At 48.2% G+C, this 27,008-nt stretch overlaps 10 protein-coding genes across 16 annotated transcripts; 5 read left to right on the forward strand and 5 right to left on the reverse strand.

Moving 5' to 3' along the window:
- Positions 1-564: 564 nt before the first annotated feature.
- FVEG_07948 (hypothetical protein) lies at positions 565-2,584 on the forward strand (the record flags this gene model as incomplete). Its single annotated transcript, XM_018896681.1, has 2 exons — positions 565-1,069; positions 1,116-2,584. The coding sequence occupies 2 exons, from the start codon at positions 565-567 to the stop codon at positions 2,582-2,584; spliced, it is 1,974 nt and encodes a 657-aa protein (XP_018754192.1).
- Positions 2,585-3,111: 527 nt separating this feature from the next.
- On the forward strand, positions 3,112-4,083 carry FVEG_07949 (C-8 sterol isomerase). The gene is made up of 2 exons (XM_018896682.1): positions 3,112-3,532; positions 3,585-4,083. The coding sequence occupies exons 1-2, from the start codon at positions 3,163-3,165 to the stop codon at positions 3,920-3,922; spliced, it is 708 nt and encodes a 235-aa protein (XP_018754193.1). The 5' UTR covers positions 3,112-3,162; the 3' UTR covers positions 3,923-4,083.
- A 35-nt stretch (positions 4,084-4,118) lies between these two features.
- On the reverse strand, positions 4,119-4,985 carry FVEG_07950 (hypothetical protein; the record flags this gene model as incomplete). Its single annotated transcript, XM_018896683.1, has 4 exons — positions 4,119-4,165; positions 4,242-4,351; positions 4,561-4,577; positions 4,848-4,985. The coding sequence occupies 4 exons, from the start codon at positions 4,983-4,985 to the stop codon at positions 4,119-4,121; spliced, it is 312 nt and encodes a 103-aa protein (XP_018754194.1).
- Positions 4,986-7,132: 2,147 nt separating this feature from the next.
- FVEG_07951 (POT family proton-dependent oligopeptide transporter) lies at positions 7,133-9,517 on the forward strand. Its single transcript, XM_018896684.1, has 5 exons — positions 7,133-7,512; positions 7,567-8,020; positions 8,068-8,116; positions 8,244-8,622; positions 8,676-9,517. Exons 1-5 carry the CDS (start codon positions 7,203-7,205, stop codon positions 9,341-9,343), a joined length of 1,860 nt encoding a protein of 619 aa, XP_018754195.1. The 5' UTR covers positions 7,133-7,202; the 3' UTR covers positions 9,344-9,517.
- Positions 9,518-10,311: 794 nt separating this feature from the next.
- On the reverse strand, positions 10,312-10,716 carry FVEG_16227 (hypothetical protein; the record flags this gene model as incomplete). The annotated part of the gene is made up of 1 exon (XM_018905460.1): positions 10,312-10,716. One exon carries the CDS (start codon positions 10,714-10,716, stop codon positions 10,312-10,314), a length of 405 nt encoding a protein of 134 aa, XP_018754196.1.
- A 28-nt stretch (positions 10,717-10,744) lies between these two features.
- FVEG_16228 (hypothetical protein) lies at positions 10,745-11,026 on the reverse strand (the record flags this gene model as incomplete). Its single annotated transcript, XM_018905461.1, has 1 exon — positions 10,745-11,026. The coding sequence occupies one exon, from the start codon at positions 11,024-11,026 to the stop codon at positions 10,745-10,747; it is 282 nt and encodes a 93-aa protein (XP_018754197.1).
- Positions 11,027-11,689: 663 nt separating this feature from the next.
- Positions 11,690-12,293, forward strand: FVEG_16229 (hypothetical protein). The gene is made up of 2 exons (XM_018905462.1): positions 11,690-11,767; positions 11,830-12,293. The coding sequence occupies exon 2, from the start codon at positions 11,832-11,834 to the stop codon at positions 12,231-12,233; it is 402 nt and encodes a 133-aa protein (XP_018754198.1). The 5' UTR covers positions 11,690-11,767; positions 11,830-11,831; the 3' UTR covers positions 12,234-12,293.
- A 3,008-nt stretch (positions 12,294-15,301) lies between these two features.
- On the reverse strand, positions 15,302-20,144 carry FVEG_07953 (hypothetical protein). Of its 7 annotated transcripts, XM_018896688.1 has the most exons (4): positions 19,767-20,144; positions 16,590-19,641; positions 16,066-16,532; positions 15,365-16,016 (listed from the first exon to the last, which is right to left on the reverse strand). In XM_018896688.1, exons 2-3 carry the CDS (start codon positions 17,378-17,380, stop codon positions 16,475-16,477), a joined length of 849 nt encoding a protein of 282 aa, XP_018754202.1. In that variant the 5' UTR covers positions 17,381-19,641; positions 19,767-20,144; the 3' UTR covers positions 15,365-16,016; positions 16,066-16,474. The 7 variants fall into 7 exon arrangements, with proteins under 7 accessions (XP_018754199.1, XP_018754202.1, XP_018754201.1 ...); XM_018896687.1 differs by having other exon boundaries at positions 15,365-16,532; XM_018896691.1 differs by having other exon boundaries at positions 16,066-19,641.
- FVEG_07954 (hypothetical protein) lies at positions 18,965-23,685 on the forward strand. Its single transcript, XM_018896692.1, has 4 exons — positions 18,965-19,406; positions 19,456-20,104; positions 20,158-20,685; positions 20,751-23,685. The coding sequence occupies exons 3-4, from the start codon at positions 20,531-20,533 to the stop codon at positions 20,869-20,871; spliced, it is 276 nt and encodes a 91-aa protein (XP_018754206.1). The 5' UTR covers positions 18,965-19,406; positions 19,456-20,104; positions 20,158-20,530; the 3' UTR covers positions 20,872-23,685.
- A 398-nt stretch (positions 23,686-24,083) lies between these two features.
- On the reverse strand, positions 24,084-26,872 carry FVEG_07955 (hypothetical protein). Its single transcript, XM_018896693.1, has 5 exons — positions 26,308-26,872; positions 26,043-26,247; positions 24,591-25,994; positions 24,388-24,539; positions 24,084-24,324 (listed from the first exon to the last, which is right to left on the reverse strand). The coding sequence occupies exons 1-5, from the start codon at positions 26,722-26,724 to the stop codon at positions 24,175-24,177; spliced, it is 2,328 nt and encodes a 775-aa protein (XP_018754207.1). The 5' UTR covers positions 26,725-26,872; the 3' UTR covers positions 24,084-24,174.
- Positions 26,873-27,008: the final 136 nt, after the last annotated feature.

A 27,008-nucleotide genomic window follows, 5' to 3' on the forward strand; every position in this document is an offset into this window, starting at 1 on the left:
TCAAGCCACAGCTCTTTCAGCCTCCTTGCTCCACCGAACACCTCTCTACCTGTCCTAAAGTACTTAGTACGGAGTCCCTAGTCGTGAATCAGGTACGACGGGCTCCCAGGCTGTGGTAATGTACCGTGACGCGCTCAGCAACTTCCCGGCTCGTGGGCGTCTCTGCTGCCCCAGGCAAACTAACGCAAGACAAGGAAAAGGCTGAGGAGAGGAACTGGCAACTTCGCTTCTTACTTCCATTCCCATCTCCATTTCTTCCCATCCTAAAGTATCAGCAAACTCCATAACCTTGACTTGTTCTATTTATTTCCAAAACACCAACACTGATACTATCATCGTTGTCGCATTCGCAACCCGCAAACATTCTGCGCGCAATCTGGTCTTCGACGCAGTCATCATCAATCAATCCCCACCTCCATCTCCCTGCCAAACATTGATAGTCCGGCCGAATTGTCGTTTCGCGATGCACCGTTGATCAATTCAGACGATTTGAACTTGGACCTCTATTTCTCGCAACCCCTTGCGAATACCTTCGTTTTTTGTTAAACGCCACAACCACATACAATGGCGTCTCCTGCCTCCCTCGCTGCGACGTCTGAGGTTGATCCTCCCAGCTCACCCGGTCAGCCCGAAGCCAAGTCCTTTGTCTCACGAGCCATGACTGAGGACGACGATACTCAGATGGCCAATGCCACTCCCGATCCTCAAGAAAAATCGTCGCGAGGTAAAACAAAGTCATCACAAAATAAGGACGCCGCAAATCAACCGACGATTGGCAAGATACGCCATCTAAAGAAGGAAGATGGTGAGCCTCTCTGGAGAGAAGACATTCAATACGACTTCCTCAAGGCCGTGTTCGATAATGAACAATGCGTTTTTACCAATTCATATGAGCCGAAACGACTCCAGCGCCAATGCTTTGCCGACTTGTATATCGACACAATGTCCCGCAGCTCAAAGACCAGCAAGGTGCTTCGCGATAAACTGCTAAGTGATAGAGAAGCCGCAAAAGGAATGGCTATGGTGTGTCTTCTTGTCAACATGGGCCGAATGAATACCACTCTGAACTGTAAGGTCAACCTTCTCACTCTTGAAAACACCGCTAACGTTTCCAGTCTTCCCTGAGATGAGAGCTCAGCTCCGTACATACCATGCCATCCCTTCACTTCAAGCTCGCCAGGATCCCCATGCCTACAAGCAGCTTCAGGATGCACCTCGTCTTAAGTCTATTCTAAAAGGTGGTGCAGAAGATCGAGAGGAACCCAACTCTCTCGACAAAATTAAGCAGTTGGACACTCCTCGCACAAATCCTGTCAATCTTATATTTGTCATGTGCAACACAGCTCAGAAAATCGCCGAGCTTCACTTTCCTCGCCACCGCGAACTCCACGACCTGATCATGAGGACTGAATACACGAGCAAGTCGAGAGCGAATGCATTCCTCTGGCTTATGTGGTTCTATCTTGAATCTGATTTTACGGAAGAAGGCTGCGAGGAGAACCCTTTCGGGCCTGGAGTTGACTACGGGCTAGATGTTGCCAACCAGGGCGTACCTGAGCTCGTGGAGATGACTCCAGAAGAGAAGGCAAAGGAGAACGTAGACACTGAAGAAGAGATTGAGTTTGGACGCTCCAAACAAAAGATGAGGGCGAAGATTCTTGAAATGGACCAGGCTCTCCTCAATGAAAGGGACACCAAGAGAAGCAAAATGCGACCATCTTTCGCTGATGAGGGTCCAGCCATCCTCCCCCGCATCAGGCCCTCGAAGCATGAGTCTGACATGGATAGCACACGGTCAACACCTCCGCCTAGAGGGCTTGGTCGCGGTCTTGCATCTAATCGCAGAGGCGCACCCCTCAAGTATCAGATATTCGAGGCCACATCCCCGGCACATACTGTGAGTGAGGGAGTTGTTGCAAGAAAGCCCCGCCCCCCAACAGCCCATCAACTCGCTGTTGAGCGAAACAGGAGCCAGAGGGTCGAGTACATTCTTGACCGTGGTCTTCGCCGCCAACACCATAAGAGCCGAAAACTCAGGCGACAAGATGGTGCTGTGTTCAGAGCCTATCAAAGACTACAGGTCCAAGAAGATCCCTTTGAAGACAGTGATGATGAAACCTCGACTCCTCGGAACCTAGCGTATGGAGACAAGACTCCAGGGCCATTCAGGGAGAAGGGCGTGGGTGGTCTTTGTCTTCTGACAAAGGAGAAAGATGACTTTGGCGAAGAAGTTAGTGCCTACGCCGGGGCGTTGAGACGGGCGACAAGACGTCTAGCTCGTTGGGGGCCACGATCATCGGAACTTGGTGTCATTGCCCCAGTCAAGCGACCCAGACCAAAGAAACCAGAAGAGGACGATGGAGATATTGATCTGGATGACGAAATGGATAAGCAGAACGGTGATGCTAACGGCGATGTTACACTTGGGGATGTCACAGTGGGAGACATGACGGCTGGCGATATTACTATGGGAGACGTTACAATGGATGATGCCGAGATCGAAGATCAGACAGTTCTTCACGACGACGAAGACGTAGACGATGCCGATAGAACAGAGGTCATGGGAGATTCAGACGTGGATTAGGAGTCTACCAGAAGAAGAGGAACAAGAAGAAGAAGCAGAAGACGGCGTGTGTAACTCTACTTGGAAGGCATAAAGGAATGTTTAGCGATTCACAGAAGCTATCGCGGCGGGATTGGGATTGGGATTGGAGTTGGTTTTCTTTACTATTTCTCCCCCAGTTTTAAGGTGTAATTGTACGGCGTTGAAAGAACCACGCATGCACAGAGGTTGCGGTGAGGAACAATGGGGAAAAGCAATGCTATTTTCCTTAATGGTTTGCAAAGATAGCCAATAGATTTATATATTTGACCAGGCTGGAGATATTTGGAATCGCGAATACAAATACGAGAACGAAGCTATGAGCTGGCAGACGGATTTCACATGGCTAGAAATTTGCGGTCGGAAACGCGATGCGGAACGGTCAAGACGTTGATGGGCTAATCCCGGGGCCGGGCGGCTCCAGGGTCCAACTCAGAACGGCTTATTAAGTTAATTTCCGGGGCTCAACAGAAATTGTGAACTAATAGCCCCCTTCGTCGCGCGATTGAAATTGCGACGACTTGTTCCTTTCAACTTGTTCAACTTGGTCGGTCAACACAATGGCAAAGAACAAGTCAAAGTCAAAGTCCTCTGCGACCTCCGCGTCGCAGGGCAGCGGCCTCAACAAGCTCCTCCTGGTTCTCGGTCTCCTCACAGCTCTCCTGAGCTCTGTCGTCTACTTTGTCGAGCAGAACCTGAACCAGTTCTACATCTTCGACCTCGATCACCTCGACGATCTCTCTAAGCGAGCCATCGCTAAGCACGGAGAGGACACCCGATCGGTTGTGCAGTACATCGTCACGGAGCTCAACGAGAAGGTTCCCGAGCACATCAACCTCAAGGAGGAATGGGTCTTTAACAACGCTGGTGGTGCTATGGGTGCCATGTACATCATCCACGCCAGCGTTACCGAGTACCTCATCATATTTGGTATGTTTGTCTGTTGCAATTGCATATCAGTCGCTAACATTCTGTCAACCAGGCACTGCCATTGGTACTGAGGGCCACACGGGTCGCCACACCGCCGACGACTACTTCCACATCCTTTCTGGAACTCAGCTGGCTTACGTCCCTGGCGAGTACAAGGCTGAGGTGTACCCCGCCGGCAGCATCCACCACCTTCGCCGCGGCGATGTCAAGCAGTACAAGATGCCCGAGGGCTGCTTTGCGCTCGAGTACGCTCGCGGCTGGATCCCTCCCATGCTCTTCTTTGGCTTTGCCGACGGCCTTTCCAGCACCCTCGACTTCCCTACACTCTGGGATACCACCCGCATCACTGGTCGCGAGATGATCAACAACTTGCTCAAGGGCAAGCTGTAGGGAAATGCTTAGGTCTTGTGGAAATGGAATGACCTTCAGATCGTAGGGGATTGTGTGTTTACCAATCCGGGAGCTTAAAAGAAATGCAATAGGCTTGGATATTCAAAAAGGGCTTTTGTCGTGGCTGTATCATTAGACTTTTCTACTTGGAAAGATACCAGCTAGAGTGGATTCATGTTAGGATCCTAAAGTTGTTTCAAGCATCCTTCTCGATTATGCGACCCACAGTGCTGTGCAAGTGTTCTGCATGATGTCTGCAAAACTCATCTTTCATTCTGGATCATATCTGATAATGACATCAATGTACGATCAGACATACCCTTGAAATAGAAGCTTTCATCAGCAAATGGTAGGACGAGAAGACTGACTGGCTGCGGCTTGGCCTTCCTGAAAATGCTTTGATGTCCTATAGATGGTTGGGAAGAAGACCTTCGCGATGTTCAGAGTCTCAAGTCATTGAATGGTTTGCTGGATTCCTGGAGCCATGTCTATGCGTAAAATAAGATTGTCGACTGTGTTGCCCAGGCTCGCCTATTGTTTGGTACTATCGAAAGAAGTTACCCGTTTTGAGTAGAGTGTCGGCTTCTTTGTCAACTGGTATCTCACCATGAACAGTTGTATGTCCATTGAAGGCTTACCAACAAATTGGTGTAGCCTGGTGGCTCACTATTCGTTGTTGTATTTCTGTCTGGATGGATCGACTCTTCTTCTTCTTCGTTGTTCATCATATCAAGTCGCTGTCTGGGTCGTCGAAAGAGCTAGTCGATGAATACCCCCATCAAGTCATAGTGTCATCCCCAGGAAAAATAGTCTGTGTCGACAGATCTTTCGATGCAAGAAGCGATCACTGGGACTCATTGCCAGTATTTTGACAACATGTTGGCTCTGTGCCGATTCCTGGACGTACACGTGATCTATATCTCACCTTGTATTGGCCTGGTATTGCAGCTGACGAAGAGCCTTCTGGTTGACTCCATGACTCCGGGGCTTGCTGTTCGGTAATGCGAATTTTGTTATTGCAGTACTTTCTGCTTGTCCCTAGGTCTGAACGTGACGATGGCATTATGACTATATCTAACGCCAGGCTTGTCGGTTACCACCGAAAAAGAAGAGGAACAGAAAACGCCTTACAGCGAGACTCTGGCACAGTGATCATGGACTTGATGAAGAACGACATGTCGATTTATAATTATAAAAACGCAGGATCCCTGGAGAAATGTTGACAGTCTTCGAAGCATAGAGTATTATGTAAATCAGACCTCTTTGCAAACAAACAGCTCGAGAAAACAGTAGGCAATCACCGTGTGCTAGAAGCTTGAAACCACTGAGTTCACAGGATCATTATTCAAGCGCATACCAGGACTATACAAAAGAGATGCACTATCTAGTGGACTCACTTCCGACTACCGAACCTGGCATTATGCGGATGTTTGGGACTCTTGGTATTTGCCTTAATTCAAGGTTGATGTACCTGCAACGAAGCTGCTGCCAGAGCCAACAGCTTTTGGGCTACAGCATCACCAGGCTGCTGATGGGTCAATTATCCGATGATATCCGCTTTATGATGATTTCTATGTCACAACTGCCATATTAAGCAAATTACATTTGATAAACAAAGATCTACTCCGGTCTGTCTCTCTGATCATGTTGTTAGAAGCGGCGACTTGGCAATCCGACAGTTCTGTATGGGTGGTTTTACTGATCCTGTCCAATCGAATTGCTGCAAATCATTGCTCGTTGAAAGAAGCTTAAATTAAGCTGCATCCAAGGATTACTGTAGTGCGGGGCGATTGGGCGGGAATAGGAAGGTGGCAGTCTACAGAACAGACGGCAGAGCTGGAGATGGTCTCGTGTGGTGGTCTGCTAGGTAATTAATACGGTAGGTAGGTGTTTTTGGTGACAGGCAAGAAATGATATTGTACATGTCAAGGGATATCTTGATTCATCGATACTGACCTAGGTACGTTGGCCGTTCAAACCCTCGAGGAAGATTCTGTCCACCTGGTAGCATGAAGTCAAGAAGAACCATCGGCTCGTGCTATGTAAATCGTTGGGTATAAGGGTTGCAAGCTATACCCTGGAGTAATTTTCGTATCCCATTGGTACGAACCCTTATCATGGCCGACCAGGCAACCTTAAACCGACTGCAACACGGAAATCCAATGCCATCCCTTACTTATCTACTCCCCATTTATCATGCCCAGACTTACAAAAGTCCTTAACGTTCCATGGATCTTCTTATGCCAAGATTCAGCAACAACCACCAGCACCTAGCACCCGTAGCACCCCCAGTGTCTGTCTTGGCATCCTCGTTATCACGGGACGGCTGTAGACTGGCTAATCAGGAACGTTTTGACTGCTTCAGATGCATACTGAGTTTAGCTCCGTAACCTTTGTGTCGCATTGTCGGAGTCATATCCTAACTTGGATCCCACAGATAAGGACCATACGGTTTGCCAAGTCGAAGGCATCAATACCTCGACACTCTGGTCCTTATCAAAGGAAGACCCTACAACCAGATGTGAAGGTCGCACAGCTCTTTGTGATTTTACTGATGCAATATCGCAACTGTAGAGCTTCAAAATGTTAGCCTATGTACATACCTAGGTGGCGTCCTCAAGTCTTATACAAACCATATCGCCCAGATGCAGAAATAAATTTCCCGAACATTGGCTAACATTGGCAAGCTAAAGGACGCTACCAAGAACTTTTTTGTCTTTGCCAAGTAAATGTGAGACTAGTATACTGCAAAAGTTCAACCTCATCCTAACATGGAGCGTTTAGATTGTACATACAGTGGTACATGATGCCCTACCAACAGTATGCCCATCGCTTCCTTGATGGCCGTAAAATCCTGTCTCGACTATCAAACAAGCTGCATGAGATATCTTGGCAGGATGAGAAGGAATCCACCCTTGTCGTGAGGCTCCTGGTATCAAGCCTTTTCTAGTAGGTGGCAATTACGACCTTCTTCTTTCACTCCATCCTTGCAGTCGATACGTCCTCCTGACGTTCAATATGCATATCTCGCGTCTTCTCGTCAGATCTGGCGTCTTGGCTTTGTCCAACTGCATCCCTCTGGCTTCTTATTCGATGCCGATCGTACTCGGTGCTATCCGGTGTACAAGGTCCATTATGGTAGCATTGTCCGACACTCCGAAATATATAAAAGGTCTCTCCCCGTAACGAAGTTCTCTGGCTGTTATCTGGCAGAGTGGTGTTGTATCGACCTCTATCTTGTCTCATTCTTGCGGCCCCAAAGATCCGCACACACACGACCATGGCTCCTGCAGGAGATAGTCTCGCTGAGCCCATAACGGTGGCCGGTCTCCGAGCTGAAGTCCTTGACGAGAAACGAGCTTCTATCTCTGCCGAGAAGAGAGCCTCTATCGCCACCGACCCTCGTCCAGCCACTGCAGATGCGGGAGCTGTTGGCCCCGCTGGTGGTGTCACACCAGATGGTCAGTTCCCAACTGCTGAGGAACTAGACACTTTGCGCCGAGTCCCGAACAAGATTCCCATAAAGCTGTTCAGTATCGCATTTATTGAGTTGTGCGAGCGCTTCTCTTATTATGGTTCGACAGTTGTTTGTAAGTCTTAACTCAGCATCGGCAACATAAGTTCAGTCGTGTTAACTCAAAAAGTCACCAACTTCATTCAGCAGAAGCTCCCCGAAGGCTCGACCACGGGTGCTGACCCTGAACAGCCTGGCGCTCTCGGTATGGGTCAGCGCGCCTCGACCGGAATTACCACGTTCAACCAGTTCTGGCAATACTTTATGCCCCTTCTCGGTGCCTATATTGCTGACCAGTACTGGGGCCGTTATAAGACCATTAGCTGGGCTCTCGGAATAGACATTATTGGCCACATCATCTTGATCATATCCGCAATCCCCCCTGTGATCGGTAACCAAGGTGGTGCCCTTGGTGCCATGATCGTTGCTATCATAGTTATCGGGTTTGGTACTGGCGGTTTCAAACCTAACGTCAATCCTCTTATTGTTGAACAGCTCGGCGAGCAGTATATGCATGTGAAGACTCTCAATTCTGGCGAGCGCGTCATTGTCGACCCTGCTGTGACAATCGAAAGGGTGTATCTGTGAGTATTCCCAACACAACAAACACTTCAAAACTAACACAAACAAGTTGGTTTTATTTCTGTATAAATGTTGGGGCTTTGGTAGGACAGGTAACTGTGAGTATCCTACGTTCTTTATCCCGAAAGTGAGATCATTGAAGCGTGGTGTTGAGGTGTGGTGTTGAGACTTGGTGTTGAAGTTCAAGATCTCGCATATCACGACTGATGCTAACGCACGGCGCAGATGGTATTCGCAGAGAAGGAAGTCGGTTTCTGGCTATCTTATACACTGCCAACGTTCATGCTCTGTCTGTGTCCGCTCGTAATGTGGATGAACCGCAACAAGTATGAGCGAAGGCCTCCTGGCGGCTCCGTCCTGGGACAGGCACTTAAGACTTGGTCCCTCGCCCAGAAGGGTTGCTGGAGTATCAATCCTTTTGCAACTTGGAAGAATCTTCACCGAGATGACTTTTGGGAGAGAGTAAAGCCCTCGAACTTCAGCCACGAGACGCGACCTAAATGGATGACCTTTGACGACGCCTGGGTCGACGAGCTCAGCCGAGGATTCAATGCTTGCGCTGTCTTCTGCTGGTACCCTATTTTCTGGCTCTGCTATAATCAGAGTAAGTGTTATCACATTGTGATGAATTGTGTGAAGACTAACTGAGCTAACTAGTCAACAATAACCTCATCTCCCAGGCGGCCGTGATGCAGCGCCACGGCGTTCCCAACGACATTCTTTCGAATCTCAATCCTTTCGCGCTTTTAATATTCATCCCTCTCAATGATTTCTTCATTTACCCTGCCCTCAGAAAAGCTGGCTTCCGCTTCACCCCCATCAAGAAGATCACGGCCGGTTTCTTCACCGGAGCTGCTGCCATGATCTGGGCTGCAGTTGTCCAGCACTACATCTACCAGAAGTCCGAGTGCGGTAAGTATGCTTCTGGTGAAGATTGCGCAGCCGTGGAAATCAATGTTTGGGCTCAAACCGGTAGTTATGTTCTCATTGCTCTCTCTGAGGTGTTTGCATCTATCACTTCTCTTGAGTATGCTTTCTCAAAGGCTCCCAAGAACATGCGTTCCATGGTCCAGGCCGTTGCTCTTTTCATGACAGCGTTCTCTGCTGCCCTCGGACAAGCTCTCGTTGGTCTTGCGGCCGATCCTCTTCTTGTTTGGAACTACGGTGTCGTCGCAATCCTCGCCGTCATTGCAGGAACTTGCTTCTGGCTACAATTCCGAAGCCTTGATATTCACGAAGATGATCTCAACGCTCTCCCTGAGGGCCATGCTGGTGCCACTGCTGATGAGGAGGCTCCGTTGGGGAGCAAGCGAGTTGATGAGTAAGACCGACAGAGGGGAACTCCTGCAGATGCTGCATTACATTAGTTTGAGGTATTTCTCAAGGTATCAAGGCTATAGGACACATCCATGAATAAACTTGATGGGTTTCTTGTAATGTGTCGTAGCAATTACAAAGTACCAGCTCTGCTCACAACGTGAAGTGTGAAGTATCCCCGCTTGTACTACCTTAGTCTAAGGGATTGCAGAAAACTTAGGACTGAATCTTAAGCAATAAAACCATTTAGATAAGTTTAAGTAAGCTAAATAAATTTAAATAAGTTTAGGTAAGTTTAGTGTATTTTAAAAAGAATATTTAGAAGAGGTATAATAAGTTAGGTGGGATCTTTGACCATGTGGTTGTTGATACTAACGAATGATCTTGGATATTCTGACTACCTGAGACCTCTTTCCGAGTGAGAAGCTAGTTCAATGAAATAATTCACTCTCTATTCTACCTGAAAAAAGAAAGATCTATTCAAGATTATACCGCCATCAATGTCTGGCTTAAAGTCTTGAAAATAGGGGGTGCTCAGGGTCATGTTACTAATCCTCACTATTGGCAAGTCACCGTAGACCAAGCCTCTAAATAACCTATGGCTGGCAGTATTTATTGCTTTTGGAGTATTTGGATCCGGTGAGCTTTTCGATAGGTATGCTAAACAAATTTTGTAGCAAGAGTCAGGGCCATTGAACCCAAACGCCCAATCCACCACACCAGAGCGTCCACAATTGAAACATTGATTCAACTGTTTTGTCTCCTTTAGCCACTCGATATGCAGCTTTTGTGATGTTGGCATCCAGTGTTGGCTTTGGGCCAGTGGTAATGCACAGTTGAGTCTTATATTCCCAAGGTTTGAGAACTCCGGTGTCAGAGTACGAATGTCGTAAGCGGACTGTTTTTGTATGGGATTGGCTGATGGCATTGTTCCCAGGAACAATTCTATTACCTGCTCTGCAATGGTTGTGGCTATTCAGTTGCCAGGTGTAACCTCAAACAGAGATAGGAGCCGAAAGTCGGGTTCGACGTCGTCCTGACATATCGCTTGATAGTGTCGTGATCTCTTGTACTCGGGAATACTATCATATGCCATGCGCGGCTGGCGCTCGCGATGCTGCACACGCCCATAGATTCCGATAAATGCTTTATATGCAACACTGGATTCAACATAGATACCGGTGACCTCATCCGTATCGACTCGCATTGCGATATCGATATACACTCCCCACAGCTTGAAGCTACCGTCAACAAGCGGAAGATACAGAAGATCGGTTGGTGAAAAGTTATCTGCGCCTAGCACAGACTTGACAACATCGGGAACGCTTCTCAAAAATGCAGCAGTAAGATCTTCGACTTCGAGTCTCTGTAAAACGTTCATGACAACTTTTGTCATTGGTTTTTTTGGTCTAATTCCCATCGGAGTGTGGTATTTGCTGGTCGGCGAATGCTTTGGGGTTGGTAAGGATACTGGTACATTTATCGTTGAATCTTCGAACATTAGCAGCATTGATTGCAATTTGGCCATTGGGCACGAAATGACTTAGGTCCCTGGAAGGCTTTTGTTTGTCGCGTCGCAATCGAGGAGCCCAGTCAATGGTTATCTCCTCTTCCTCCTCATCAGATTCTACATCTTGTTCAGGTGCAGTACCAAGGGAGTCAATCATCTCTTGCTCCCCGGAGTCGCTCATGCCGTAAATACAACCTAGTCTGTATGCCCTGCGTGTATCTCAAAGACAATACCATATGTCACACATCACACGTTATAAATTTCACGAAGGAGACAAGTTGTGGTCAAAAATGTATCACTTCTTGCTCATGTGAGCCATGCTTATTGACCATGTTCCCATCCCAGTCGAGATTTAAAAAACTCAAAACAAAACAGATAGCAAAGCGCAATTTCATGAAACCCGCCCCCCGAACCTGTCTCCATTTCCCATGGAGCTCGCCATGCTTCTTCTGCCTTAAATGATGGGATTGTAGGCTCGGCCGATCTTTCGAGCCTTCATGAATTTCCTTAGTGATGGTATAACTAGCGCTCCTCAAAATAGTCACTAATAAGTTGACACTTCAGTGTCCGCTGGTTGACACGTAACTCATGTGGGATGCGCGGGGGGTTGCCAGTCCCCTCCTTGGCGAACCGGACGGTACGCATTCGTGCAAGGGGAATGATGAGTTCCGAGTCGTACCTGTTGACGCGAGCTCCTCGCACTTATCCAAGTTGACAATGGCCTTCGCCTTCGTGACTCCATACTTGAATCGGACGAACTCGGAGCTCACAGTCAGGCCACACTCATCTTTCCAGCAAGTCTCGAAGTCCTTGCCTTGCGAGTTGGGTTCAAACTTGACACTCATATATACTGGGCATTATGCCATTCATTGAGGGTTTATCTACAAGTCTTGACCTCGCTTTCCGAAGGCGTGACAGGAAGGTTCGTGATAAGGTAGCCAGCATCTACAGACGTTGCTTTGAGTTTTTTGACGTTCAAAATAGTCATGGTGACCATATGGTCATCTGAGTCCCAGAGACTGAACACCTTTTCAAAGAATGACTCTCGCATCTTGTCCGAGATGACCTGCGCGGTTGTTCCAGAGAAAGGTCGGGCATTACACCACTCTTGCAGAAGGTCATGGAAGCTGTGTTTCTCCTGTTCTAAAAGGTCCTCCGGTCCAGCAATAATGCTGCTGGCCGCACGGTTGGCAACTTCTCCGATGGACATGATGATAAAAGTTTCCCAAGTTCAACCTTTAATCAGGGAGTTATATAAGTCGAATGGGCTTGTAAGCTTACTGAGAGGTGTTGAAAAATCTTTGGTTAAATTATTACAAGACCATGAAATAGTTAGGATGCAAGGAAGAAAAAGAGACGGTTCTATTCTTTCTGTTCTAGTAACATGATGATTAGATTTCAGTTACATGAATACGCTTTCTATTGTTGAATTGGATTTTGTTGCTGAGTGAGTCCGTAACACACTGGCACAGTGATTCAGCCTCCCTCGAAGGCGGTGGAGTCATGGAGCCTCGATGAATAAAATGTCCGTGGAGATCATGGTTATGTTGACCTTGGTTTATTTTGGTCAACATGCCTGGTCTTGGTTCGCTGTAGAGATACCTCACCTTCATCGAGTTTGGAATTAGAGCCCACAAAGTGACTCTGTGTAGACGTCCATCAAGACGCCAATGTAAAAGGAGTATATCGACTCAGTCTTGGGACGCGCCTTCATCGACCTCATCCGGTGTTTTATCCCGTTTGACCCTAGTTTGGGGGAGAGCACAAGCCCTCTTCTCCGTGCGGCACATTATGAAAATGGTATACTCGCGGTCTATACCACATATCACGCGGATAGATATTTCCATACAGCTCCATCCATTCTTCATCTTCCCTCTTGGTTGGTTGGCGAGCGCAGGCCGGGCATTTAGATACTGCCTTCCAGCCTTTCCATCCAACGAGGTGGCTATTAGTCGGCCTGGGGACACGACATGTTCCATAGACCTCCTCGGCGCCGCCGTCTGCCAATATTTCGGGTTATCGTTATCGCTGCCGTGAGTTCTTAGATGCAGGCAACAACCTGCACATCGCATATCCTGACCCCGGAAACGAAAGGTGCGCGTATTTGCAGGAGTTCTTGGCTCTTCGCATGCTGTATTCCCACATACATCAGAGTTGCCCTAGCCGACCCAGACCTCGTGCATCCTTCCATCAGTAATAAGATCGGGGCACTTCTCCTCATTGTGCTTGTATAGATGGAGCCAACAGGCAGCGCAACGTCTAGCTTCAATAAGGCCTTTCCTTCTCTTTTCATCTGGCAGATTGGTGACTCGGCGCCCACAGTTAAAACAGTGGTCCTCTTGGTTTGTTTCATTCAACCATTCTTGATAAATGGTCCTATTGCAAGGTAACCAATGCTGATTCTGGGCCAAGGGTAGAGCTCTGTTCGAGCCGATACCGGCGAAGTCAGAAAGACCTGGGATTCCATGTCTGCTTTCTTGAAAGAGATTCAGCTGATTCGGATAGGCCCATGACACTGTTGAGAGGTATATCACAAGCACTTGCTCAGTGAGAATTGTTGCAACCGCGTTGCCACGGATCACTTCAAAGAGTGAGACTGTTCGGAAGCGTGGAGTGGCATCGTATATGCAGGCCATACTATAATGGTGACACTTAACATCTCTTGGCAGGTCATTAGAATTTCTCAATGAGAGCCGTTGGTGGATGACGACAAGATCGGAGATCCCAAGGTACCCTTTGTATCCCAGGCTAGAGCTAACATAAATACCCTCAGTTTGGTCTAGTTATGTAATTTTTGATAATAACGTCCAGGTAAACACCCCAGAAACAAAAGCTTTCATCGACAATTGGAAGATCGAGAAGATCAATAGGTAGAAAGCCTGGTTTTCCCCTGATGCTCTTCACGAGCTCTGGTAGAGAGGAAATGGCAGAAGACATACCGGGGTGTTAAAAGTAACTAAGAAAAAGCTCTCCTAAGCTAATACAAAATTGACCTAAGTTCATCTTAAAGTTCCATAAATATTTCATCCTTCAGGGTTGTGGTTCGGAATTTTGCGAGACTGGGGAGATTCAATAGCCCCGAACTACTCTTGGAAAGAGGCTGGATTGGTTTCGGTATGACCAAGCTAGGTACCGTTGGTCTTCCTCAGCTACCTCTTGCTCGGATCTGCTCAGACAAGCCTCATTGTTTCTCATACTTGGCCACGCTACCGCTTACTCGGTGCTATAGGAAGATTTACAGTCCACTTCACAACAAGGACTGAGTTAGACTACTGCTTCTTAGTAGGTAGCGTTGGGAGGGAGACCAAGTCCTCATCTAAGCTCTAGTACTTGAATATACGGTTGAAGAAACTCTTTCAAGGCTCTATTGATATAAACTGAGTATGTTACTTGCTTTCAGGGCGAGCGTTGCACCACTCCTGGAGCAGATCGTTGAAGGATATCCTCTCGAGCCAAGCAAAATCGCCCTCGCAATGGGTGGGTATCCCAGCGGCTGGGCTGGCGCAGGCATTGGCGTCTTTGAGGACTTTATTAGGGGTGTTTACAGCTAGAACCACTATCAAATACCATCAGAACTCATTTCATGATAAGAGAAACAGTTGATGAATATGTTCTCCATGGTCTTCACGTGTTTGAGGCCAGGATTACCGTGTCAAAGATAATCATCATGGCTTTTAAAGCCTCGTTTCATTCAGAATGAGCCGCAGCTATACCTCCCGATCCCCCTATCCCCTACAGCCAACTAAACCGGGGTGACAGTCAGACTCAGCTATTCGGAAATGCTGAATATATGGTGCAACAAGAACGTCAACAAGAGATAAGAGGTAGGTATGATTGATGTACTAAAAACTTGATAACTAACCGCCTAGAAAAGAACCGACCGTTCTTTATTCAGAGGTTTGATAGTCTATCTCAGGTACCCTTCCCATCAGTGGTCGCTGAAGAAGGAGGAAACTCGAAGAAGAACGTGACAATATCAATAAACAAAGCGTATATCACCCAGTTGATCCCGACGAGATCATCGAGGAAAACATCGGACTTGACTCAATACGGGATATCAAATGAACTCCATACAAGGTATCCTAAGCTTAGTAAAGATATCCTAAACGTGTGCTAATTTGCCTACGTCTTTTTGATCGTTGGGATTAAGGTCCTGGATTTTCTTTCCTCCCCTGGCTTCATTGTAAAAAAGAACAGTAGTCTCCTTGTCGTGGATAGCCAGCAAGGATCAATATCCCTGATGTTTGAAATATGTCGTTGACAAGAGTATTACACCGTTCACTTCAGTCATCCTCTTGCCTAAGCAATATCATAGAGGCTTGATTAGCCTTCAGAGACCTAGGGCACTTTCGATTAAGCCTCGAATAACTGCTCAAACTTCTGGATATCCGGCTCGACTCCGCGGCCTTGATAGGAAATACACACTGTAACAAGTTGTGTATCTTATCAGTTGCAGGTGAGGCATGTGATATCCCAGTGTCCGAGCCCCTGGGGTCCTGATTAGAACAATTCTTGAGGTTGATCTCTGCCAGAATTGTTTGATATGCACAGAATTGAACTCGCTGTTGACTATTCTTTAACTTATGATAAACTCGCTCTAATTGTCTCGTTGTTGAAGACCTTCTCTTGGTATTGAACTCAGGATCCTGATAGATAAGGAGAGGCATAACAGATAAACACCCTGACCACCCTCTCCTGCATTGCCCCTAATCATGCTAGATAACGGAGAGTTCGTCCCCTTGTCACCCCGGATTTCTCCCCCACGCGGCGTGTAACCGGACGGCCGTGGCGATAATCTTGGCGATTCTTTGATTCCGGGGTAGTTAACGTGGCAATTCTCGTCCTTGTGTGATTCTTGCCATATGATCTAAACTTCACCAAGAAAGCATACAAGAACCACGTATGATAATCATTCACAAAGCAAGTCCCCCAAGAACAAACTCAACCCCACGCACTTTTACATGGGAGCCACGTTTGACGGTACGGAGGGCGGATACGCGGGGTGGTAAATGGTGTTGCCATGATATACTGTTAAACCTTGTTATGACAAACCAGCATCTGGATGTAAGGGGCCAGATAAACAGAGTGGTGTTATGCATGACGAGGTGGTCGTTTATTAATCTGTTAGTCCTGGTTCTAAAATGGCCGCATATAAGAAGCAGCTAAGTTCCCTGTTTCATTTCAGCCCCGTTGAGGCAGCCATCCGTCTTCCATGCTCACTTTGTATACTATCGTTCTATCACACGTACTCTTTCGTCAGCTCGTTGTTGGGTGTGCGTCTTACTCAAGAGCACTCATATATTTAAGCAGAGCCTCTGTCATTTAGATTGACGGTGACCTTCGAGCAAGAGGCTTCCAACAAGTCCGGTGGTATCTGATCTCAGTCTCACTCAGTTGCACGAGCCATCGGTTGCAAACAAATGCTACCTCCAACGCACATCACAAGCTAGAGACACAATAAACTGAGGCAAAGGTGATTCGTTACTTTTATTTCATCCATTGACAAGTCATAATAAAATCGTTCAGGTTCCTAGACCAAACCTACGCCGGTAGGGACGCCTCTCCAAAAACACAACTCCTGCCGAAATGCAATGCCGCGTCGCCAGGTCTGCTCCGTTCCGTAATCGCCTCAGGACTGCGCCTCTAGAGTCCGATGGACTAACTCTTCTTTTTTAACCCCTTTCCTGCTTTTGATGTCGTATTTTAGCCAAGATCCAGACGCCATGGGTTTCCATTATGCTAACCACTCTTCCTCGTCCCGCTTGCGTCCTTTTATGACAAGGCCGTCGTCATTATCGTCGTCGCTATCATCGTCACCGTCGTGGATTCTCAGTTGCTCGACGTGGGTTGCTGTGTTGTGCACGTCCTCATCGTCACTCGCGTCATCATCCAGCATCCATGTGAGACCGTTTGCTTCCTCTTCTATGGGGAACATCTCACGTGCGTATTCTTCGATACCTCGAGGGCCTTCCCACAACTCCAAGGCTTCGCTTGGGCAACTGACTTCGACCTTGGGGTCGCCGAAGTAAGGCGGTTGCTTTCGAGGATCTTTCTGATTTGGGTCGAACAGTTTCTCCAGACCGACGAGCTGTTCCCGGTAGCCCTCAGGGATTCGAACCTTGATTTCAATGGGGCCTCGCACGTAGCGCACAGGACGACCGACTCCTTTGGAGAAGAGTCGACACACCTCCTTGGGTGTCAAGTATTCGTATGCAAGTGCAATGCGCTCTCCATTCCATTTGCTTGGTCCATCCTTGAAGATTTGCAGGACCGCGGGACCAACATCGTGTTCGGCGTCTAACCAGGGTAGCTTGGCGTCAGGATGGAAAGGTGCTTGCCATTTGAACGAGCCGTCCTTTTGCAGATCCATGCAGAAAAGGGGATACTGAAGAGAGGTAAAGTTGTTGTTGTAGATGCCAGTGTACACAAAAGTGGCTGGTATTCTGAGTTTGCGCACATATTGCTCAACCTCATGCTTGGCGGCCCAGAGGGGTAATGAGGGCCATTCGGGGTTGTAAGCACCATGATCGGGCATGGACGAGTACACGTAGTGTTGAATTCCCGCGCGCTTAGCGGCATCGGCTAGTGCCTTTCCGATTTGGATCTCGTCACCGTAAAAAGTTGTATTTATGAAGGCAAGTTGTGCGCCGCGGAACAGACTTGCGATCAAGTCGTAGTTGACGCCGACACCGGCCAGCGGGCCGTGCTTGGTAACATCACGGTTTGCTTCAGAGGGCTGATGTCTTGTGTAGAGCTCGCCAACAAATACGGTAACATTAGGATTTCCCGAAACTTCAGCAGCGACGACACCGTCGAGATTCTCAACTGAGCGCGCACATGATAACCAACGGCAGTGGCGACGCGAATGAAGGACGCAGCCTGTCGCCCGCTGGCGTTGATGACAGCGATCGTCTTGTCCGGGTTTGACATGAGCCTCTTATAAGGACGGAAAGTTAAAGAATTGTTCCTTGAATTTGCGAGCGGAGAAGAATCGGAATAAGAAGATCTGGAGTGCTTGTGCTGCTTGTAAAAAACAGCAGGTTGAGCCTGAGCCTGGACCTGGTCGCCGGGTATTCGAATGGGGATGCTGGCGGTCATGGACCCGTTTAGTTGAGCGGGCATGCTATAGCAGTGCGCTGATGCACTCTCTGTGTGAGCGGGAAGAAAAAGAAAATATCACGTCGCTATCGGAACTTGACTCGAGGGCTGAAGCCACCGGCCACGGAGCGGAGACAGAAAGACCTTTATTAGCCGGGTCGGAACAGAGCCAGAGCCGGTATTATGTCGGGGGGTGGTCCACGGGATGCCGGTTTGGGAGGCAAAACAAGATATGACCACCAAGTGAAGGGTAAATTTGAAAGGTACAGGCGACGGTCTGTACGTAAAAACTCAAGTGTGGTGGTGGATCAGAGGGTGAGTGAGCCAATGCAGGTGCGGAAGCCAAACCACCAGCAGACAGCAGGGTATTAGGTATTGGTGGTGGTCTGTCTACTCGAAGCCGAGGAGGGAGAAGTAGGAGATCGTGAGAAAAGTCGAGAAGAGGGAGAAGAGGGGGAGGAAAATATAGAGAAACCCAGACAGGACACAACAAAGCGACTGTCGACTAGTAAACTCGAAACCCCAGTAAAAGAAATAAAAAAGAGGTCACGATGCTCCGTCGCGGCGTTTGCGCCAGGCCAGGCTTGCGCTCAGCGTGCAGTGCAGTGTGCGCGCCCCAGTTCCTAGGTGGATTTAAATAGGTAAGGCAATGGTAATCCAACAAACAACCCTGACCCAATGTGCGGTTGTGGGTGAAGGTGGAATTGGGAAAAGGTTCTAGCGTGGTGCTTTCAGGGTCCTGTAAGCGACGACGCAGCTTCAAAGGGAAGGGTTCGAATGCGTAGCGAAGAGAGCCGAGAACTCAGATGATGAAGTCAAATTGAGATGGACTGAGTCGAGAGGATGGATGATTCGACTTGCAGCTGTAACAAGGGGTTCCGTTGCACCGGTCAAGGTCGATCTCCTGCAAGAGATATATGGTCAAGTCGTCGTTCACGAATAGACACGAGAGCTGGGCTCTGCGCAAGTATAAGATAGGTCGGCTGCTGCGAGCGACTTCGGTCGGTGTGTGTAAGTAAGGCAGCGTAGCAAATCCGAGCAGGAGCAGAACCTATGCCTATGTAAGGTATTCAAATGTAGGTAGGTATGGGTTGGATGGTATGGTAAGGTATGGTATGGGTGGTGTCGGTTATGGCGTGCGGTTGCAGGTTGATAGCGAGGGGGTGTAACGACATCACAACCAAGGTGTAGAGATAGCGCCGAGTCCTTGAAACTAACCTCACACTCACACTCAGTCGGTGGGTACAGGTATGGATATCACTGAATGAAGCCACACACAAAGGCCCTCGTGGGTACGATCTGGGGCCGACACCAAAAACATGATGGCGTCGATGAAGTCCAAAAAGGTTGTAGCTAGAGAGGGCCAAGACAAAAGCTGCAAGTAGCTCGAAAAGAATGAAGGGATCAAGAACAACCTTGACGATGAATGAGGGGTCTAAGCTAAGCTGACCACTTATTAACTTGTACGGGAAAATCTACCCTCAACTTTTATTCAAGTTAACTATGTATTAGTTCAAGCTTGGCGGCAAGTATACGCTACAGTTCAGTTTGTCTACGTGACGATTAACCCCGTAGCATAAGGCAGCGAATGAAATTGTTTGCTTCGTTTCTTATCATTCATCCTGCGGGTATTTAACTTTGTCTCATTCAAGGACGGTTCCTGATTTGGCGGGGTATCGCAACAGCAACACTCAAGAGCTTACACAAATAGGGTGTCAGGGCTGACTATGCGTGCAGAAGCGCAGTAGAACAGGATGGAAAGAATGGGGAAATGGGGAACAAGATTCAAGATTGCGGGTTGGAAACTGGGGATGGATGCTCACCAATTTGGCTTGTTCGATAATAGAAAGCTAGAGGAAGCCAAGAGGATAGAGGGGGAGCACCAGGCGATAACGAAGACCGGATTCATCGTCACAATGGGAAAGTAAAGTGACCAGAAGTTCCATAAGTTATAACCGCACCCGGACCCGGCAAGCAGAAACCGACTCGACCGACTGATAAGAGAAGTGAAAAGAAACGCCATCTTCGATTCAACGTCACTGCAGAAGTACCATGCACTATCAGGGTACCTTTGGTGATGGTCTGACTCAAGCCAAGACACAGGTATCATGGCATGATGGGAGTACATTAACAGTTGCCCTTTTTGTCCATCAGGATTTCGGTCAGCAAGTCACCTGTCTCGCCTTGCCTCTCCTCTAACCTTGTTGAACCTAGACGGAACCACTCCGAATCTTTCTTATCAGTACTTCTACCAAGTAACTTCCCGGATGAAACGGGTTTAACTCTTGACCGTCCTTTTAAATGAAGAGATTTTCCTCCCTTACTCAGGACAGGGCAAGATACGAAAGATAAAGAGACTTCTACTAATGTTGCCTTTTCGACCCCAGGTGAACCCTACAGGTGCCCCTGCACCAGGGCTGCACTCCCATGGTAGTTGGACGCAGCTATTCGGTGGGCCATTTACAGACGTCAAAACAGACCACCCAAGCACAAGTTACCTTACCCTCGTGATGATGATGGAAATAATGGTTTCCGGGAATCCAGAGGCGTTACGTTAACTCACTACCCAATATGAAAGCTGGAGCCAATGCCAGACGCGCACGGCAACAGGGTCGCCATGGGTAAAAAAATTCAAATCGGCCGGCTACGCCTTGAAAAAGCTTCTGGAGCCGTCAAGGTGGATAGAGGATCGGCCAAGATGGTCAAGCTTGGACCAATCGGGACAAAAATTGATTGCTCGTGGTATGAGCCTCCTTGTTTCTAGGCTATCGCTATCAATCTTACACCACAAGCTGACCTCTCGAGAGCCTGCTGGATGTCGTTAGAAGGCGAAGGTTTGGACGCAATACCACCGAAACTCGTGTTCCCATTTGCCCCTCCGGCAATGCCATCGAAGGCCTCATTTCACTCACATCTGGCTGTGAATAACATCTTCCTTTCGGTCTCCCACTTCGTAATTGTTAAAAACTTCAGACAAGACCCTCTCTTGGACTAAACCCAGCACAGATTGAAAGTCCGGGGATGGCCAATCACACCAAGAATAGTTCAAGCTTGTCTCTGAATCGGCGATCCAAGGCGCTGGGCTTATCGCCCAGAACTTGCTGATGTATTGATATCTCCAGGTCGGTGTCTCAAAGTCAACTGACAAGGAAGCTTATTTAGCGCCCCATGTTTGTATCAGCCATGAAGTCAGCCTACTGTCGGATAGGTGTAGGTTAATATTTCCCTGCATAATAAGTGAGTAGGGGGACTCGACTCGACTCGTGAGCGGCCGATCTGGGTAACATCTTGGCAGCTCTTGCATATCTGTCTCCGAGTTGAAATGTCATTTTAACCATGAAGGTGTCGATGTCGGTGTCCAACAAGGAATTCCAGGTCCAATAACCACAACCAGACAAAGGCAGTGCCACCCATGTCATGACAAGAGAGACAACTTGCACAAACGACGGGGATGCTCCAGGTTCCAGATTGCGGAATCGGCCATACCCCAACAACATCATTCGCCAATAGGCGCCGGTCCTCATTCCCATTACATAGCTTTTACTCGATTCCATCTACAACGTTGTTGTCGGGACATATAGATAGAAAATTAGAGTAATTTGCTTTCTCCTATTCGGTTCATGTTAGCCTGATGAATGCATCACAAGACCACGGCTGGTCCGTCCCTTGATGTTGACCTGGTCTAGTACCTGTTTGCTAAATCAACCCCTCATCATCACCCAACAGTACGGCGCAGTATAAGCAGACAGGACCATGATGGAAGTGGCCTCTCCATTTTGAGCCTACGCGGCGCAGTGGTTCCCCCACGATTGGCACGTATGGCGCGATACTACCTCCTCCACACTATCATGAATCCAATATCAGGTCGGAGAGGGGAGCTGATGTCTCATGTACCTCCTCACTCCTCACTCCTCACTTCTCCTCATCCATGATGGTGACTGCATTGCAGCCGAGGCATTCTGGCATGATTTGGTTGGAGAGAAGAATGGTCTAGCTAATGCTCTCTGCCTGGGCACGGAATACAAAAGGCTGTTGGTTATAGGTTGCTGCGCGAGCTGAAGTATCAGGCTGGCATATTGGACAGGTCGCTTCAGTTGCACTGACTTCAGCTTGTCGCCGACAGACGGAACTTTGATAGGGCAGGCGCTTATTAGTTATCAGTCCCAGTAGTATTATCCGTAAATGGCAGTTGTTTTTCACTTCGGAATACACCTATCTAATCTATCGACTTACAAACGTTCCCTTAATTTCTCAACCTCTTCCCTACACTTCTTCCACCTTCACAATCATGAACGATCAAACCACAATGTCACCAACCATTGCAAATCCCATTAGGACCACCCTGAGGCTCTGCCAGTGATCGACCTTATTAGAGTGTTAAGCAATCTAAGCGGGCAGCCGGTCGTACCAACCAGCAGAGGAACAGTATACCGGTGCTACTGGGAGGCCAACAAACGATCCATGACTTTGCCTGCCTGTCCTCCACGAACGAAACAGATCTTCGCATCCCCGTGGGAGCGAACCGACTAGGAACGCACGCTCCCGCTACTAAATTGAGGTTCGGGTCCAGGTCCATGATCCAGGTCTTGGTCTCTTGCTCCTTTGGAACTGAACACCCAGTTGGCCGGCGGCCAGATATTTGGTGGTATTCAACCCCGAAAAGACAAAGACCAGGGCAGAAAGCTGCCCACGATAGAAGTGGAGGTGGTTGAAGAAGTGCCGAAGTAGCGTTCAAATTAGGTAAAAGTATCCAGGCAGTACCACGACTCTCCAGTCAAAAATTTTCAACCCGAATCCATTTCTCATCAACTTGACAACACGTCTAACATCAAGCTGCCTATTTGTTCGCGCAACTGATAGCGGCGTCGTGGGATGGCCATGAAGCCCTTGTTGGTCACCAGACTCGCAAACGAAATGAAATGAAACGAACCGAAACGATCTTCTGCTATGTTATGCTTTTCGAGGGCTCTCCATCGTGGCGGATAACTTCCCCTAGTATGCGGTACTGTCATGGTTATTGATGGCAGAAGCATTGTTGATTTGACTTATAGTGGACTCTGCAGTTTCTTGACATGTTGGATGCACGAAGACCTTTTCATAGTTCCTTTGGGTATTTTTACTTTATTCAATACCAATCTCACTGATGTTGTTCATTACGAGCCGGTCTGAAAACGATCAAAACGGTTCATGGTTGGGACTTCACGCTGCCAGTAATGATTGACGTTGCCCTTTTGCGACTTTGACTTGCATGACTACCTTTTGGTCCTCCAGGGTTAATCGGCTCAGGGGTGGTTTGCCGGTCACCTGCTCAATACACGGCGTATGGGCCCGGCCGTCATGCTCTAGAACCGTGATTTCGTTCTAGAAGGTTCAAATTGCGAATTGGCGGTCTATCAAACGCAATCACACGACCTGATCAATAGGCATTACTTTCAATACTCGACTGCACTGCAAGCCGACATTTTCGGAACGTACAGTATACTTCAGCGGGAGTTCCGTGTTGCTTATATGGTGTTGTGCAAGTTTATGTTGTGTCGACGGATGGGATCCCGACGCCGCAACTGATATGACCATCTCCGCGGAGGATACGGCGCCACTAATTTTACCAACCAATTCCCCGGATCGACGTCATACATCCCTGTAATCACCATGATCCTACGGATTGGGTTTTGTTGTTATCATATCGTTTACTGACATGCTTATCGGCGGGTGTTTCAAGGCGAACACGTCAGCCATTTCGCAATATTGGTGATACTGTCACAATGATGAGATTGTGCCGACTGTTCAATCACCAAATACTGCGGCATTATTGCGTGTTGGTAAAAAAGAAGAAACAAAGGTCAAACACGAGAAGCCTGAATCCTCACCCACTTCGATGAGCTTCATCCAAATCATCAACATCTAAATGCTCTGCGGGGATTGCTAGCTAGTCCCCCGGATCTCGTTTCCCCAGAAAGCGGACCGAGCTCGGAATGTTGTCTATGCATTGCATGGCCCGATGATTGTAACAGTTTGTGAGGGCCACACCACCCTTTCGTTTGTTGAAGCGGTGACATACCCGGATGACGATCTGTCTCAAGCGTTATCAGCCTTCTAACCTTGCTATCTGACTCAACAAGTTATTAACAAGATACGATAAGTTGTCGTGATCAAAACCTGGTTTCAGATTGCCAATATGATCGATTCTAGTATAACCGTAACTACACTTCTAAAGATGTTGCTTGATAGTCCTCAAGTGGATTCAGGATGATCTGGAATCCAGATTCCTGAACTCATGATATCCATTTGTTCCAATGGTGGTGCCCTCTCTATCCACGTCTGACCAGTGTCTTCGTTGCGTCCAGCATCATGACTGTGAGCCAGGGATATATCGAGGTAACGCTGCCGAAATTGTTAGTTTGCCATTTGCACCGCTTTCATGATAACGACTACGACACAACTTACCCAGTCCATGCTGCTGGCTGCAGTATCCATCCAAGCAGGATCAAACTGAAGACCTTCCGTCCCCATATTCGTAAAGTTCATGCTAGTTCCTGCATCTCCTGCCAGATTGAGATCCAGGGGTGTCTGGTCTGATGTAGATCCCGTTGATGAGCCTATCCTTGTAAGCATATCTCTTATCTGTCGTATTCCTTGGGACGTCTTACCCAACCCCAGACTCGAGAGCAGTGCCGGATCACCTCCGATCGACCCCAGTGTGCTAGGGTCTACAGATGGTGCCCCAAGCGAAGAGTATTCGTTATCACCACTAGCACTGCGAACACCTTGTCCAAGGGCACTCGCCGGCTCTTCAACTGGAGCTCCGAGCTTGGCCAACATTGTCGCCAGTGTATCTGCTGTTTTCTTGACTTCCACTGCGTTTCGTGACACATCAGCCCAGATGAGCCAAGACCTTTTGATCATACAAATTAATTCATCTTTAGTTGGTGTTGGTGCAGTCTGCGACATCCAGTCATAGTCACTTCCAACCTCTGAGTAGTTTTCATTCTTGACGACGAGGTAAAGCACCATTGCGGCCATGAGAAAGTCATGAACTGCGAGGGAAGAGACAAACCAGCCATGTTGGCTCAATACGTGACCTGGCTTACAAGCTTCCCAGATGATGTGTTGGTAATTGAGCAGCGACAAGGCACCCTCCAGACATTGCCTGCGTGAGTAATCATGCTCACGTTGCGGAATTGCCTCTGCGAGATACCGACGATGCAATACAATACGGCATTTGTTGTATAGGGCTGTCAAACCGAAACGTTGGATGAGCAGAACGGGTGGATCACCGACACACTCATCTAGTGGCCGTACCATCATGAAAGATGGGACACTCTTCCAAGTCTCGTGCAGCAAGTTATCGAGCTTGGCGACCTCAGCATAACTTGGCGGTGTCAGAGCATGAGCTTGTCTCGCGATCTGTCCAAACACCCGAAGAATCTGTGTCTTATGGATTGGGTATGTCATGGAGGTCCAGTCTGTAGGCGGTCGACTAAGAGGCAGTTCCGTTGAATCTTCGTCAAAGTCATGGTCGTCTAGATTTCTTGGTACTGCTGTATCAGTTTCTATACCTTGTAGCATGCTCGGAAGGCCCATGTGGAAAGAAACGAGAAGTTCGACTTGAATGGCCATGTTCCACATGCGCCTCCGCATCTCGCCCTCATAAGGTGAGATGTTCGCGAGCTTACTTGGGTCTCTATGGAGACCCATCTTGAGCATCAGGCGGATACACACGCCTGAGAGTACGTAGCAGTTCATTTGAGCTGCACGGTTGAAGAGGAAGGATGACTCGACGTAGAGCAAGAACGCAGGGAGTGTCGCCGAGGATGGTTGCGTGTATTTACCCCAGACGAGAGCCCAACCAGCACAAGCCTTGTAGTGACGGATCCTGTCCTGAGCTGGGAGAGGAGAGTCACCCTCGAGCTCACTTGAATTGATAAAGTTATTGAAAAAGACGCCAAGGCTGAGCATCATGAATAGTTGCGCTATCCAATGTAATGATGCTTCGTTAGGATCTTGCCAGAACTTAGAATACTGTCTGGTAAAAACTGGCCGGTGAACAATATCTGGCAATTGTCAGTAGAAGCATTGAGTGTTTAGCGGGACATGCTGACGCTGCGAAGGACTCATCGACGCAAAGTATCGCGAAAGAAGTCTATCTGCGACCTTTCTCTCCGGTAGGCGATTCAACAGCTCCTCACGATTCCTTGGTCCAGCTCTTGTGTTCAACATGACTTCTGTGGGATCAATCTCATCGTCTAGGAATTGATCTTCTCCAGCTTCTTCGGGCTGTTCAAAGTAGTCTTTCAAGTCCTCAATCTAACTCGCCGTTAGTCCTAGCTCCATATGGCCATCACAGACTCCTATACGAGTACGTACATCTTCCAACATTGCCATACAATGCGTTGCGCCAACGTATGTTGCCCCTTTCTTGCTGTGTACGACGTGGCCTTGGACGTCCGGTCCTGTAGCAGTACCATTCGCCATTGCTGCCCCAGTTCCGTTACCTACTTGGGTTCCAGGGGCTGCACCTTCAGAATCCATCATCTCCCGGACCATGCCCTCCAGACGCTTCAAACGCGCGGACATGCCCTTGGCAGGCCGTTTCCGTTCAGGTTTTGGGGCGTAGGTGCACTGAGATGCGCGTCCCTTTTTGGAGCATTGCCCACATGGTTGCTCTCTATCACATTTCAACTTTGAGTTGCGACATGGTGCACATGATAGAAGAACGCGTGAGCGCTTCTGGCGGGCTTCAGATGTTGATGACTGATCATTATCATTTGGGCTGGATTCCATCTCCCTCAGATAATGCGCTGGTGTGAGAGCTTTCCGAAGGTCGAGGAACAACTTAATTGTCAACAATACTTGACAGTGTGTGGTACTGACTTTGTATAAGTCGCATTTGACGCTTCAATACGAAGATTTGAAAGTGAGTGCGTGTCCTAACTAAGATGTATGTCAGATGCTAATATACCTAGTAAGATACTGATGAACACCCAATCACATGTCACCAAAGGATTCACGGCCACTTATATCCGGGGTACATTGTATGAGTTCAACCACGATTGCTCGGCTGGCGG

Source organism: Fusarium verticillioides, chromosome 3 (assembly GCF_000149555.1).
Source record: "Fusarium verticillioides 7600 chromosome 3, whole genome shotgun sequence".
NCBI lineage: Eukaryota > Fungi > Ascomycota > Sordariomycetes > Hypocreales > Nectriaceae > Fusarium > Fusarium verticillioides.

What these genes read in the sequence shown, in the direction of transcription:
- FVEG_07949 (XM_018896682.1), top strand. Translation starts at nt 3,163, where the DNA reads ATGGCAAAGAACAAGTCAAAGTCAAAGTCCTCTGCGACCTCCGCGTCG. An exon ending in CGAGTACCTCATCATATTTG is followed by an intron (nt 3,533 to 3,584) that starts GTATGTTTGTCT and finishes TCTGTCAACCAG; the next exon opens with GCACTGCCATTGGTACTGAG.
- FVEG_07951 (XM_018896684.1), top strand. Translation starts at nt 7,203, where the DNA reads ATGGCTCCTGCAGGAGATAGTCTCGCTGAGCCCATAACGGTGGCCGGT. An exon ending in TTATGGTTCGACAGTTGTTT is followed by an intron (nt 7,513 to 7,566) that starts GTAAGTCTTAAC and finishes TAACTCAAAAAG; the next exon opens with TCACCAACTTCATTCAGCAG. An exon ending in CTGGCTCTGCTATAATCAGA is followed by an intron (nt 8,623 to 8,675) that starts GTAAGTGTTATC and finishes TGAGCTAACTAG; the next exon opens with TCAACAATAACCTCATCTCC.
- FVEG_07954 (XM_018896692.1), top strand. Translation starts at nt 20,531, where the DNA reads ATGCCAGACGCGCACGGCAACAGGGTCGCCATGGGTAAAAAAATTCAA. An exon ending in ACAAAAATTGATTGCTCGTG is followed by an intron (nt 20,686 to 20,750) that starts GTATGAGCCTCC and finishes ACCTCTCGAGAG; the next exon opens with CCTGCTGGATGTCGTTAGAA.
- FVEG_16229 (XM_018905462.1), top strand. Translation starts at nt 11,832, where the DNA reads ATGGTGACCATATGGTCATCTGAGTCCCAGAGACTGAACACCTTTTCA.
- FVEG_07953 (XM_018896685.1), bottom strand. Translation starts at nt 17,380, where the DNA reads ATGCCCGATCATGGTGCTTACAACCCCGAATGGCCCTCATTACCCCTC. An exon ending in AAGCGGGACGAGGAAGAGTG is followed by an intron (nt 16,533 to 16,589) that starts GTTAGCATAATG and finishes CGACATCAAAAG; the next exon opens with CAGGAAAGGGGTTAAAAAAG.
- FVEG_07955 (XM_018896693.1), bottom strand. Translation starts at nt 26,724, where the DNA reads ATGGAATCCAGCCCAAATGATAATGATCAGTCATCAACATCTGAAGCC. An exon ending in GCTCTCGAGTCTGGGGTTGG is followed by an intron (nt 24,540 to 24,590) that starts GTAAGACGTCCC and finishes TTACAAGGATAG; the next exon opens with GCTCATCAACGGGATCTACA. An exon ending in CAGCCAGCAGCATGGACTGG is followed by an intron (nt 24,325 to 24,387) that starts GTAAGTTGTGTC and finishes CAATTTCGGCAG; the next exon opens with CGTTACCTCGATATATCCCT.